The sequence below is a fragment of the Nyctereutes procyonoides genome, unplaced genomic scaffold (assembly GCF_905146905.1).
Source record: "Nyctereutes procyonoides isolate TBG_1078 unplaced genomic scaffold, NYPRO_anot_genome, whole genome shotgun sequence".
NCBI lineage: Eukaryota > Metazoa > Chordata > Mammalia > Carnivora > Canidae > Nyctereutes > Nyctereutes procyonoides.
This window is the reverse complement of record NW_026575160.1, coordinates 19,191,738-19,205,789: the sequence shown is the minus strand read 5'-3', so window position 1 is coordinate 19,205,789 and position 14,052 is coordinate 19,191,738. Positions and strand designations below refer to the sequence as shown.

The following is a 14,052-nucleotide window of genomic DNA, read 5'->3' as shown; positions in this document are numbered from 1 at the left end:
CATCGAAATAAATAATGTTTGTATTCATATCATAAACAAAGCATAAATATAATTTATGCTATTTGGAAATTTTAAAATGTGATAGATAAGCAGATGAATGCTTTTTAAACCAAAAAGTTGGAGGAAATAATATAAACAATTTCAGTAGATATTAATATAATATTCCAAAACTACAACTTCTTCAATATTAGTAGAAACTATGGATGATTTCTCTATATTTACTTCTCAAGAAGCTTATTCCAATCTGGATTTTTTTTTAAGATTTTATTTATTTATTCATGAGAGACACAGAGAGAGAAGCAGAGATAGGCAGAGGGAGAAGCAAGCTCCCTACGGGGAGCATGATGCGGGACTCGACACCAGGACCCTGGGATCACGACCTGAGCCAAAGGCAGATGCTCAACCACTGAGTCACCCAGGCATCCCCAATCTGGATTTATTTAATATTCCAATTGCCCCTAGGTAATACCGCTAAGAAGTTCTAAGATAAATATCAACAGTAATGCTATATTGATAAATCACTCTATTCATCAGATTTGATCACTACATTTGTCTCTAAATTCTTAGTCTCATTTAAGGACAAGGGCACCTGAGTGGCTCAGTCAGTTAGGCTTCCAACTCTTGAGCTCAGTTCAGGTCTTGCTCTCAGGGCTGTAAGTTCAAGCCCTGCAATGGGTTCCACACTGGGCATGGAGCCTACTTTAAAAAAATAAGTAAAAAATTAAAAAACAAAACAAAACAAAACAAAAAGACCTCTCACAGAGCCCCTACTACATGAACTTCCAGGCACAGAATAAAATTGACCTCTAAAACTCCATGCTTTAATAACCTTCTCCTCTTTCTGAAATGCCATCCACCTAATAATCTCCTATTCATTCTTCAAGATCCTTTACAAACAAAATCTCATGGAACCTCATTCCTTTGGGTTCTAATTGCACCCAAAGGGTACTTCTGTTAGCATACCAAACATTCTATCATCGGTTCTCTGCTTGTCTCTCCCATTAGTCCAAGAGCTCCACAGGAGCCATGACAGTCTTTATATCTAATATGTCTACTGAATAAAAAATGAACAAAGGTATGGTCTACTCAGATGAAATAGAGCAACAGTCTTACTTTCCTTGTTCTAAAAATATTTTGGTTAACACAGTTCAAGATCACATATGCTTTCTTTTGGGCAGGTGTAAAAAGAAAACCTTTTTCAAGGCCCAACCTTTATTCATATACATGACTATAATTTTTTCATTATATCAGAAAGCAAGATAATCAAAACAGACAAGCAAATGACTTTTACATTTGATCTTAATCAATTCAATTGCTCTTTCCAGTATGTTAAAATCTTTCAGCATATTGAAATGTTCAGTGTATTAACTATCTTTCCCATTTTCCAAAGGCCCACCTGAAGCTACATAAGTTTACTATTTACAATTGCTTAGCCCTACTTGTGACACTAAAAATACATGCTTACTCAGTATTCATTGCTAACTACCTATCAGTTTAGCAAGGCACAAAATTCTAACTTGATTATCATTTCCTTCAGATCTTTAGGAAATTTTTCCATTGTCCTCTAATATCCAAAGATTTTGCTTATAAGTTAAAATCCTTTCTTGATTTATCTTTCTTGTGTAGCTTTTTTAAAATTTCACAATAATGTATCTGAAAGTGCTTCTTTTTCTCACTTATTGTGCTCACATCAAACAGGCTCCTTTAATAACCATAACTGTAATACATTTCCTTGAAAGCCCTGTCTCCATTGGTCTTCTTGCATCTTCACAATGCCCTCCCCAAGGTCACACCTTGTCTGATAACCTTGTCTTTATCAGAATCTGCAGTTCCTGTGAACTCTAACATCAATATCTCATTCACTCTCTGACTACCACCTTTTGTTACTCTAGCTCACTTGTTCTAGAACTCTCACTATGCTACTTCTTCAATCTTATTAAGACTTGTGGACTCAGGGGCAAGATGGCGGAAGAGCAGGGTCCCCAAATCACCTGTCCCCACCAAATTACCTAGATAACCTTCAAATCATCCTGAAAATCTACGAATTCGGCCTGAGATGTAAAGAGAGACCAGCTGGAACGCTACAGTGAGAAGAGTTCGCGCTTCTATCAAGGTAGGAAGACGGGGAAAAAGAAATAAAGGAACAAAAGGCCTCGGAGGGGGAGGGGCACCGCGAGGAGCCGGGCTGAGGCCGGGGCGAGTGTCCCCAGGACAGGAGAGACCCGTCCCGGAGGAGCAGGAGCTGCACCAACCTTCCCGGGCGGGCGGAAAGGGGCTCGCAGGGAGTTGGAGCAGGACCCAGGAGGGCGGGGATGCCCTCGGGCTCCCGGGGACACTAACAGACACCTGCGAGCGCAGGAGAGTGCTCCGAGCTCCCTAAGGGCTGCAGCGCGCACGGCGGGACCGACCGGAGCAGCTCGGAGGGGCTCGAGCGGGGGCTCCGCGGAGGGGGCTGCGGGGCGGGAGCGCGAATCCAACAGCGCAGGCCCCGGAGCACAGGGCGCCGGGACACAGCCCAGGATCCCGCCTCCCCCTGGGACAGGCAGAGGCCGGGAGGGCCCAGGACAGCGAGGACGCTCCTGCCCCGAGCTGAGCAGATCAGCGGCCCCGCACCAGAGCCTCCAGGCCCTGCAGACGGAGAACCGAGAGCCCCGAGCCCCGTTGTTCCTGCGGAGGCTGAATCCAGGCTTCCAGAGTTGCCATAGCAACTGCGGCTGATCCTCCCGGGGCCCCACGGGGTGAACAACCCCCGCTGAGCCCTGCAGCAGGCAGGGGCAGAGCAGCTCCCCCAAGTGCTAACACCTGAGAATCAGCACAGCAGGCCCCTCCCCCAGAAGACCAGCTAGACGGACCAGTGATACTCCCCCGTGTTCCAATACAACTTGTTTTTGGCCACTCTGCACTGAGCAAAATGACTAGAAGGAAAACCTCACCTCAAAAGAAAGAATCAGAAACAGCCCTCTCTCCCACAGAGTTACAGAATCTGGATTACACTTCAATGTCAGAAAGCCAATTCAGAAGCACTATTCTACAGCTACTGGTGGCTCTAGAAAAAAGCATTAAGGACTCACGAGACTTCATGACTGCAGAATTTAGATCCAATCAGGCAGAAATTAAAAATCAATTGAATGAGATGCAATCCAAACTAGAAGTCCTAACGACGAGGGTTAACGAGGTGGAAGAACGAGTGAGTGACATAGAAGACAAGTTGATGGCAAGGAGGGAAACTGAGGAAAAAAGAGATAAACAATTAAAGAACCATGAAGACAGATTAAGGCAAATAAATGACACTCTAAGGAGGAAAAACCTACGTTTAATTGGGGTTCCCGAGGGCGCCGAAAGGGACAGAGGGCCAGAATATGTATTTGAACAAATCCTAGCTGAAAACTTTCCCAATCTGGGAAGGGAAACTGGCATTCAGATCCAGGAAATAGAGAGATCCCCCCCTAAAATCAATAAAAACCGTTCAACACCTCGACATCTAATAGTGAAGCTTGCAAATTCCAAAGATAAAGAGAAGATCCTTAAAGCAGCAAGAGACAAGAAGTCCCTGACTTTCATGGGGAGGAATATTAGGGTAACAGCAGACCTCTCCACAGAGACGTGGCAGGCCAGAAAGGGCTGGCAGGATATATTCAGGGTCCTAAATGAGAAGAACCTGCAACCAAGAATACTTTATCCAGCAAGGCTCTCATTCAAAATGGAAGGAGAGATAAAGAGCTTCCAAGACAGGCAGGAACTGAAAGAATATGTGACCTCCAAACCAGCTCTGCAAGAAATTTTAAGGGGGACTCTTAAAACTCCCCTTTAAGAAGAAGTTCAGTGGAACAATCCACAAAAACAAGGACTAAATAGATATCATGATGACACTAAACTCATATCTGTCAATAGTAACTCTGAACGTGAATGGGCTTAATGACCCCATCAAAAGGCGCAGGGTTTCAGACTGGATAAAAAAGCAGGACCCATCTATTTGCTGTCTACAAGAGACTCATTTTAGACAGAAGGACACCTACAACCTGAAAATAAAAGGTTAGAGAACCATTTACCATTCAAATGGTTCTCAAAAAATACCCTAAAAACTATAGAACACTTCTGAAAGAAATTGAGGAAGACACAAAGGGATGGAAAAATATTCCATGCTCATGGATTGGCAGAATTAATATTGTGAAAATGTCAATGTTACCCAGGGCAATTTACACGTATAATGCAATCCCTATCAAAATACCATGGACTTTCTTCAGAGACTTAGAACAAATTATTTTAAGATTTGTGTGGAATCAGAAAAAACCCCAAACAGCCAGGGGAATTTTAAAAAAGAAAACCGTATCTGGGGGCATCACAATGCCAGATTTCAGGTTGTACTACAAAGCTGTGTTCATCAAGACAGTGTGGTACTGGCACAAAAACAGACACATAGATCAATGGAACAGAACAGAGAACCCAGAAGTGGACCCTGAACTTTATGGTCAACTAATATACGATAAAGGAGGAAAGACGATCCACTGGAAGAAAGACAGTCTCTTCAATAAATGGTGCTGGGAAAATTGGACATCCACATGCAGGAGAATGAAACTGGACCACTCTCTTGCACCATACACAAAGATAAACTCAAAATAGATGAAAGATCTAAATGTGAGACAAGATTCCATCAAAATCCCAGAGGAGAACTCAGGCAACACCCTTTTTGAACTTGGCCACAGTAACCGGAGAAGGACAAACAGTGTATGTTCTCATTCATTTGGGGAATATGAATAATAGTGAAAGGGAATATAAGGGAAGGGAGAAGAAAGGTGTGAGAAATATCAGAAAGGGAGACAGAACATAAAGACTTCTAACTCTGGGAAATGAACTAGGGGTGGTGGAGGGGGAGGAGGGCGGGGGGTGGGGGTGAATGGGTGACGGGCACTGAGGGGGACACTTGACGGGATGAGCACTGGGTGTTATTCTGTATGTTGGTAAATTGAACACCAATAAAAATTAATTTATAAAAAAAAAAAAAAAGACTTGTGATCCATTGAACCCATTAATTTTTCACCATGTATCAGTCTTCTCTAATCTTTTTCTCTTCTTACCAGCTTAGATTTGGTAGTTGATTATTATAATCATTCTCACAAAAATATTTTGCTTCCAATTATCTGTTTCAAAGTCTCAGCCTTGACTTTAGTTGCTTGGATGCTAATAAACAAATCACTGCCAGAGAAAATCTAAGGATGTCTTGGTTTCACTTCAAAATTCAGGATCTGAAACTTCAAATGGGTACTCAGCATTACCTTATCCTTTCATGAGTTTGCTTTCTTATTTTCCAAAATACCAATGTCAAATGTTTTTTTCAAATATAGACACCATCAAAGTTCCTTTATCTTCCCACCAACAAATCTACAGAATCTCTCTGAATCTATATCCAATACCCCCCAACACAGTAAACTTACAAAGGCCTATCCTTCAATCTACCCTGTCACCATGCTCTATAATTCACATCCTTTCTCCTTCTCAAGGACTTCATTGCTTTGTGAGTCCCCTTCTTTTTCTTGATCATTAGCCTCTCCGACTGAATTTCATCTTATCAATTATTATTGAAGCATGTTCTTATTGTGCTCATTTTAAAACAAAACAAAACCCACAACTCTTTCCAATATATCTCGAATTTCTGAATTACTGAGTTTGGTTGTCTAATTCTTAGTGAAAATACCAGATACTAAAAACTTGCAACACTAGATACTCTCAATTTATCCTTGGATTAAACTGCTGCTCAGGCTGCACTAATTTGGGCTGAGACAGTATTATGTTTAGTAAATTGAGTTCATGATTATTTTTATATCTCTATGAAACTTGTTACTTATAAATTGTAATTACATACCATTATAATTATAAAAATAAGCTATAGAGACATTACTGAAGAAGTTGTCCTTGTGAATTCAGAAAAATTTCATTCGGGACTCAGCATCAGTAATGGCTAAGCATCTCCTAAACAACTTACTTGATTTTATTCTTTGAATATTTTAAAAACTGGAACTAAAATGTCATCTTATTACTTTGAGTCTGCACCCTATCAAATGTACAATATATGTTTCTGAGTGTTAATCTTATTCATATCTTTATAAATTTCCTGCTCTTATTTTTTCTGTTTCTATTTATTTTCACCTTTCATATTTTGGAAACTTTTATTAACTATGTTTGATCCTTTAAGAAACAAGTAGAATAAGGCAAGGTACAAAAAGACATTATAGAGATAAACATAAAATAGAAACAGAGGGGCACCTGGATGGCTCAGTTGGTTGAATATCTGGCTCTTGATTTCAGCTTGGGTCACAATCTCAGGGTCCTAAGATAGAGCCCCGAGTCAGACTCCATGCTCAGCAAGGAATCTCCTAAAGATTGTCTCCCTCTCTCTGCACCCTGCCCCCCAGCTTGTGTGCGTGCACACACACACTCTTTCTTTCTTTCTCAAATAAATAAATTTAAAAAACAAAACAACAAAAACAGAATAAAAAACACCAAGAAAAATATAGAGATAAAGAAGTAGGAGGGAGGAAGGAGAGAGAGATGGAAGTGTTTGTTTTACGAGGGAATAAGTTACTGGAAATGGTGCATAAGAAAGTGGCATATTTAGGCAATAGTATATTCCTTCTGAAATCCCAGTGTACTGAAATCAGTCAAAATAATCAAACTTCATGTACAAATATTTACAATTCTGATTATAGAGACATTTGATCTTATAAAATTTGACATTATTTTTATAACAACTTTACAGGGGTATAAGTGATAGACAAAAAAGCTGCATATATTTAATGTATACAATTTGGTTAATCTGGACATGTGCAGATACACATCAAACTATCGCTACAATCAAGGTAACAAACAAAGCCATCATCCATCTTATTATTTTCAATTTAGGACTCTGGAAATCATTCTCAGAAATTTTTCTAGCAAAGAGTGTTTCTCCTAAGTATTTTCAAAGCTTTGCTTTTCCAAAATTCACAGAATAAACTCTAATTACACTGGAGCACTACTCTATTTTCTAAAAATAAAAACGTATTCAGTTCCCCCAGAGAATGTGATTTCGTATTTTAGACAATGAGCTGCATTCGCTTTTCTCTTGTCTACTTTGGCTGATCTATAACTAATCAAAAGATTGAACTAACATTACCATCAGCACACTTTAAGGCCTGGTTAATTATCAGGCAGGTTTTAAAAAGAGATGAATATGTGGAACCCACAGAAAATACTACCCAATATCCAAACACAACTCTATATGACTTACAAAGCACCTGTTTACTAGGAAAGAAATACTGGGTTCTTTCCATATGTAGGCTTTTTCTATTAATTCAGATTTCTAGACCAAAAACTATGTGCCTTTTACAAAAAACTAAAGATGCCAAACACAATACTGGGTACAAATTACTTCATTCCTTTTTGGAGATGAACACTCTGATACAGTAGAAGGGAGCACCAACATTTGCCTCAACCCCAGAAAACTACTCTTCATACCTACCTCCATTTATCACCAGGGACATCTCCTAGGTAGAATTCTGTGTGTCACTGAAGCCAAAAAACCTTCAGGGACTTGTAATAGCTGCCTTCAGGTTTCAGTTTACATAACTCATTTGGTTCCTTATTTAAAAAGTCCTATTCTACTCCATTACTTAGCCTGTCTGCCCATACTATGGCTATATGAAGGCACTGCCATATATCTGGATATTTGGTGAAATCATGGGCAATAGCAGCAGTCTAAGAATCACCTTATCTATAAAAGAACAAATTAGCACATAAGTTATTCCCACTTATGTGGGACCAAGAATAACATTTTGCATTTTTTTAAGATTTATTTATTTATTCATAAGAGAGAGAGAAGCAGAGACATACGCAGAGAGAGAAGCAGGCTCCTCGCAGGGACCCTGATGTGGGACTCGATCCCCAGACCCGGGATCATGCCCTGAGCCAAAGGCAGACACTCAACCACTGAGCCACCCAGGGGTCCCACATTTTGCATTTTTTTAGTAATCTCCATTGGAGATTCATCACGCAGCACCATCAGCTGAAGTCAAATATATGTGTACAATTTCCCAAAGAATTGTTGGCAACGATTTTTTAGTTTAACTAAAGAGAACAGTTTAACAAAGAGAAATGTACTAAAATAATTCCATCATCCAACTGAAGATTAAAACTGAACAAAAGAAAATTGTGCCAATGCAAAAAGTACTGCAATCATGACCAATCAAAAAGACCATGAAAAGTACAGAATCTGCTCATTCTTTTAAGAATTATCTTTAATTTCTATGTCTTATTCTATAATTTTTAGTTGTATCCAAGTCTATTTCACCAGCCACCAATCTATACATTCCAGAACTGTAACATTGTTAGTTTCTAAAATAAGGATGTGTTTATATCCCTCCTGCTAACACCTTCATTTTTCAAAAGGGATATGTCCTTATTTTACTGTATCTTCTGATCATGCAAGAAATAACCAAGTAAAACTGCAAATACATAAAGTTTAAAGTCGAAACCCATTTTACAAACTACAGAGATTTTAAAATTGGAGTGTTCTCAAACTTTTTTAACATATAAATTTCAATATATGTATTTATTCATACAAACCCCCTCCTAGCGTTCCTAAAATTTGTTAAACACTACTTTAATAATATTTAACTTTATTTCCATGTAGATGTATATAACTCAATGAGTTTAGCAACTTCAATACCCCACAAACATCAGAAGTGAGTTTTACATTGAGTACTTTCAATTATTATTCTCATATGAAGCAACCAAATCAGTGAAGACTTACATCTGAAATTCAAACTTGAATACCTAATTACTATTTTTCATCCTACTGAGATTAGTGTCAGCAAAAGCTATTCACACTTCTGGATATATGAATATACATAAACACACAAATTAATTCCAGTTTCTAGAAGTTTCTAAAACCTAGTTCGTCATATACGTATCTCAACAATATTTTCAATTCCTCAATTGCTCTCTCAAACTCTAATGCCCAAAATCAAAGTTACATATCTTTAATAAAACAGGATCCTATTTTCATAACTTTTATGTTCTAAATACTTAATACCAGGGCCATTAGTTTTCAATATCTAACTAAACACACCCTTTGCAGAAATCCTTGATGTGATGATGACCTGTGATGTAGTGTCCTCAACAGAAAATCCCAAAAGAAATAATACCATGGTTTTACTTACGAGAGGTTTTTGAAGCAAGAAGAGTAACTCGGGAACCTCCTAAGAAGCGAAAGCCCATTACATTCACTTGATCATCTTCTGACTGATTGGCAAAGCCTACAAAGAAAAGAAAAAAAAAATCACCTCATATAACTGCAAAGAAAAACAATGTTTGAAATAGGAAGTTTCGTTGATGACAAGTATTTTTTATGTCACCAGTCGTGTTTAAAGCCCATGTATGAATTAAAATACATAAGCTGATTTCCATGGTAATTCCCAATTGCTTAAATATCTCCCTCATAGTAACACTTTGAGATCATTTAATTTCCTTCCTTCTACCTGGTTCATTCTAGGTTTGAGGCAGGAAATATACAAGATTAACCTAAAATATCTGTAACACCAGAAAGCAAGGAAACTATCAGTGACTAATAGAGTAGAATGAGGTAAAAGCCAACTTAAAGAGATTACCAGCCAGGGAGAAAATATTTGAGTATCAAAAAAGTGAAACACATCAAAAAAACTTAATGGCATGTGTTCATATCGATACCAGAAACAAGGCCAAGTGCTTACTAATGGAGGCTTCTAGAGAATCAACTCATTATTTTAAAAAAATAAGCCACCTGGTGGTTCAGAGGTTAAGTGTCTGTCTTTGGCTCAGGGCATGATCCTGGGGTCCTGAGATCCAGTCCCACTTCTGGCTCCTCACGGGAAGCCTGCTTCTCTCTCTGCCTATGCCTCTTCCTCTCTCTCTGTGTCTCTCATGAACAAATAAATAATGTCTTAAAAAATTAAATTAAATTAAAATCAGTAAGACAAAAAAACCAAACATTTATTCAGATGATCCTTTCAAACTGTACCACACAGCCAAGAGTAGGTAAGGGGAAAGTTATCTGCATAGAAATAACATAGCAAAATATTGAAGAAAACTTGAAAGAAATCCATGTCATCATTTTTCAACTTCAATACATTTAAAGGATCTCAGCATTAAAATCAATGATTGTTACCATACAAAAAGAGAGAGAGAGAGAGAGATAAATGGATAATATGTACTCCCTGCTGGAAGTATATACCACCAATCCATGGAAGTAGTGTGGCTAAAATAATCAATCCTGACTCTAATACCTTTAGATGCAACTACCAGTCAACAGACAATAAAGTGAACAGAGAAACTATTAAACATCACAGGGATGTAAACAACAAAATTCAAAGTGCAGAAAACTCACAGGAAAAATCATCTTATTCTTTAATAAATCAACTGCAAATTAAAGAGAGAAAGAGGGCAGCCCGGGTGGCTCAGCGGTTTAGCGCCGCCTTCAGCCTAGGGTGTGATCCTGGAGACCCAGGATCTAGTCCCATGTCGGACTCCCTGCATGGAGCCTGCTTCTCCCTCTGCCTGTGTCTCTGCCTCTCTCTCTCTCTGTGTCTCAATAAATAAATAAGTAATCTTAAAAAAATAAAATAAAATAAAGAGAGAAAGAGTGAAACCTATAGAAAAAGAGGTATTGAAAAATTCATATCAGAAATTGCAATGAACCCTGACTCAAAAACAAATAAAAATTACAACACTGAAGACTTTCACTTCAGACCAAGATGAAGAAACCAGGGCCAAATTTACCCCTCTACTTATAACAACTAAAAAATGGAACAAAACATATGAAAGGTTTTTGAAGATACTGGAGATCAGGAAATGAACAACAGTGATCCCTGACAAAGAACAAAATTAGTCCTATGATTGCCCAGCCTATTGCCTAGAGAAAATTTCAAGTTGCAACACAGGGAGGGGAAACCCAGGCATTGTGCTCAAGCTGAGGAGACAGAGTCGGGAGTCTGGGAAGGCTAAAGTATCAAAAGTTCACAAGGCAGAGTATCAGAGAGGAGAGTGCTACAAAGAGAGAAAAAAATATTTGAAAAAATAATGGCCAAAACATTTGCAAACTGAATGAAAATTATAAACTACAGATCAAAAAATCTTTACAAACCCCAAGCATAAGAAAAATAAAAACAAAACTAGTGGCGCTCAGGTCATGATTTCATGGGCAGTGAGATCAAGCCACAGGTCAGGTTCCAGACTTAGGGCGGGGAGTCTGCTTGAAGATTCTCTCTTTGTCTCTTCCCCAACTCATGCTAATGCTCTCTCTCCCTCTCTCAAATAAACAAATCTTAAAAAAAAAAAAAAAAAGAAAGAAAGAAAAAAAATGATACCAAGGAACATCAAAATTAAACTTCTTAAAAAAAAAAATCTTAAAAGCAGCCAAAGGAAAAAGGCAAGTTACATACAGAAGAATCTAATATGTCTTGTCAATGAAATGGCAAAAAACAATGGAGCAATCTTTAAAACACTGAAAGAAAAACTGTCAACCTGCAATTCTTTACTCAATGAAAATATCTTACAAAAAGATGAGAAAAATATTTTTTCAGACATACAAAAGCTGAAAGAAAAACATCAGTATCTCTGCACTAACAGAAATGTTAAAGAAGAATTTTTTTTAAAAAAAAGTAAATGAGGGATCCCTGGGTGGTGCAGAGGTTTGGCGCCTGCCTTTGGCCCAGGGCGCGATCCTGGAGACCCGGGATCGAATCCCACGTCGGGCTCCCGGTGCATGGAGCCTGTTTCTCCCTCTGCCTGTGTCTCTGCCTCTCTCGCTCTCTGTGTGTGACTATCATAAAAAAAAAAAAAAAAATTAAGAAAAAAAAAGTAAATGATACCAGATGGATATCTGGTTCTGCATAAAGGAACGAAGAGCAGTAGAAAAGGCAATTCTATAAGTAAATATATAATACTATTATCCTTATTATTAATCTCTCTTTAAAAGATAATCAACTATTTAAAGCAAAATTCCTAACAATGAATTATAATATATGTGGATATAAAATATAAGACAACAATAGCACAAAGGCTGAAAGAGGAGAAATGGAAGTAGAATATTGTATGATTCTTATACTATATGTGAAGCACTATAATATCACGTAAAGATAGAATATGTATAAGCTAAATATGTACACTGTACCATGCATCCACACATTTTTATGGGGAAATATTGCCTCTAAGGGGGCAAAAACTGATTCATGTACCTCAAAAAATCTTACTCATTTAATCTATAAAAATAGATACTCATATAGTATATGAACAGATATACAGGATATCTGTGCTATTAAAAATTTATGGAGGGCCTATTAGGAAAAAGTTATCTAAAAAAGGCTTTTGGGGGAGCAGTAATAAAAGAAAGATTGAGAAAAACTGCTATAAAACATTGCTATACACATTGCTATTGGTCAAAGAAACAACTAAAATAACACTAGGTATAATACTGAATAATAAAACAAAAGAGATAAAATGGAGTCAAAAAATATACTCAATTCAAAGTATGAAGAAAAGACAAAACAAAAAAATGGAGCAAATAAAAATGAGAGAGCAACCATTTAAAACCAACAATACCAATAATCACATTAAAAGTCAATGGTCTAAACACCCCATCGAAAGGCAGATACTTTCAGATTGGATTTAAAAAGGCAAGACCCAACTATATGCTAATTATAAGAAACCTACTTTAAACATAAAGATGTAAGTAAAAGTAAAAGAAGAAAATATACAACTCTTGTAACACCAGGCAAAAGGAAGTTGGGATACACACACACACACACACACACCAAATAGATTTCGGAGCAAAGAATATTAACAAGGATAAAGGAACATTTCACTATAATCAAGAAAATATAACAATCCTGGGGGGAGGGGCAAGATGGCGGAAGAGCAGGGTCCCCAAATCACCTGTCCCCACCAAATTACCTAGATAACCTTCAAACCATCCTGAAAATTTACGAATTCGGCCTGAGATGTAAAGAGAGACCAGCTGGAATGCTACAGTGAGAAGAGTTCGCGCTTCTATCAAGGTAGGAAGACGGGGAAAAGAAATAAAGGAACAAAAGGCCTCCGAGGGGGAGGGGCCCCGCGAGGAGCCGGGCTGAGGCCGGGGCGAGTGTCCCCAGGACAGGAGAGCCCCGTCCCGGAGGAGCAGGAGCTGCACCAACCTTCCCGGGCGGGCGGAAAGGGGCTCGCAGGGAGTTGGAGCAGGACCCAGGAGAGCGGGGATGCCCTCGGGCTCCCGGGGACACTAACAGACACCTGCGAGCGCAGGAGAGTGCTCCGAGCTCCCTAAGGGCTGCAGCGCGCACGGAGGGACCGACCGGAGCAGCTCGGAGGGGCTCGGGCGGCGGCTCCGGGAGGGGCTGCGGGGCGGGAGCGCGAATCCAACAGCGCAGGCCCCGGAGCACAGGGCGCCGGGACACAGCCCAGGATCCGGCCTCCCCCGGGACAGGCAGAGGCCGGGAGGGCCCGAGACAGCGAGGACGCTCCTGCCCCGAGCTGAGCAGATCAGCGGCCCCGCCCCGGAGCCTCCAGGCCCTGCGGACGGAGAGCCGAGAGCCCCGAGCCCCATAGTTCCTGCGGAGGCTGAATCCAGGCTTCCAGAGTTGCCATAGCAACTGCTGCTGTTCCTCCTGGGGCCTGGCGGGGTAAACAACCCCCGCAGAGCCCTGCAGCAGGCAGGGGCAGAGCAGCTCCCCCAAGTGCTAACACCTGAAAATCAACGCAACAGGCCCCTCCCCCAGAAGACCAGCTAGAGGGGCCAGTGATACTCCCCCGTGTTCCAATACAACTTGTTTCTGGCCACTCTGCACTGAGCAAAATGACTAGAAGGAAAACCTCAACTCAAAAGAAAGAATCAGAAACAGCCCTCTTTCCCACAGAGTTACAAAATCTGGATTACACTTCAATGTCAGAAAGCCAATTCAGAAGCACTATTCTACAGCTACTGGTGGCTCTAGAAAAAAGCATTAAGGCCTCACGAGACTTCATGACTGCAGAATTTAGATCCAATCA

The 14,052-nt window shown here is 39.7% G+C and overlaps 1 protein-coding gene across 4 annotated transcripts in view; it reads right to left on the bottom strand.

The window, feature by feature from the left end:
- Nucleotides 1–14,052, bottom strand: part of BBS9 (Bardet-Biedl syndrome 9) — a 430,791-nt gene that overhangs the window by 205,068 nt on the left and 211,671 nt on the right. For all 4 annotated transcript variants that reach the window (XM_055314823.1, XM_055314824.1, XM_055314825.1 and 1 more), the window contains one exon: nucleotides 9,195–9,290. In XM_055314823.1, the coding sequence (XP_055170798.1) occupies nucleotides 9,195–9,290 (96 nt within the window). The remainder of the gene's footprint in view (nucleotides 1–9,194; nucleotides 9,291–14,052) is intronic.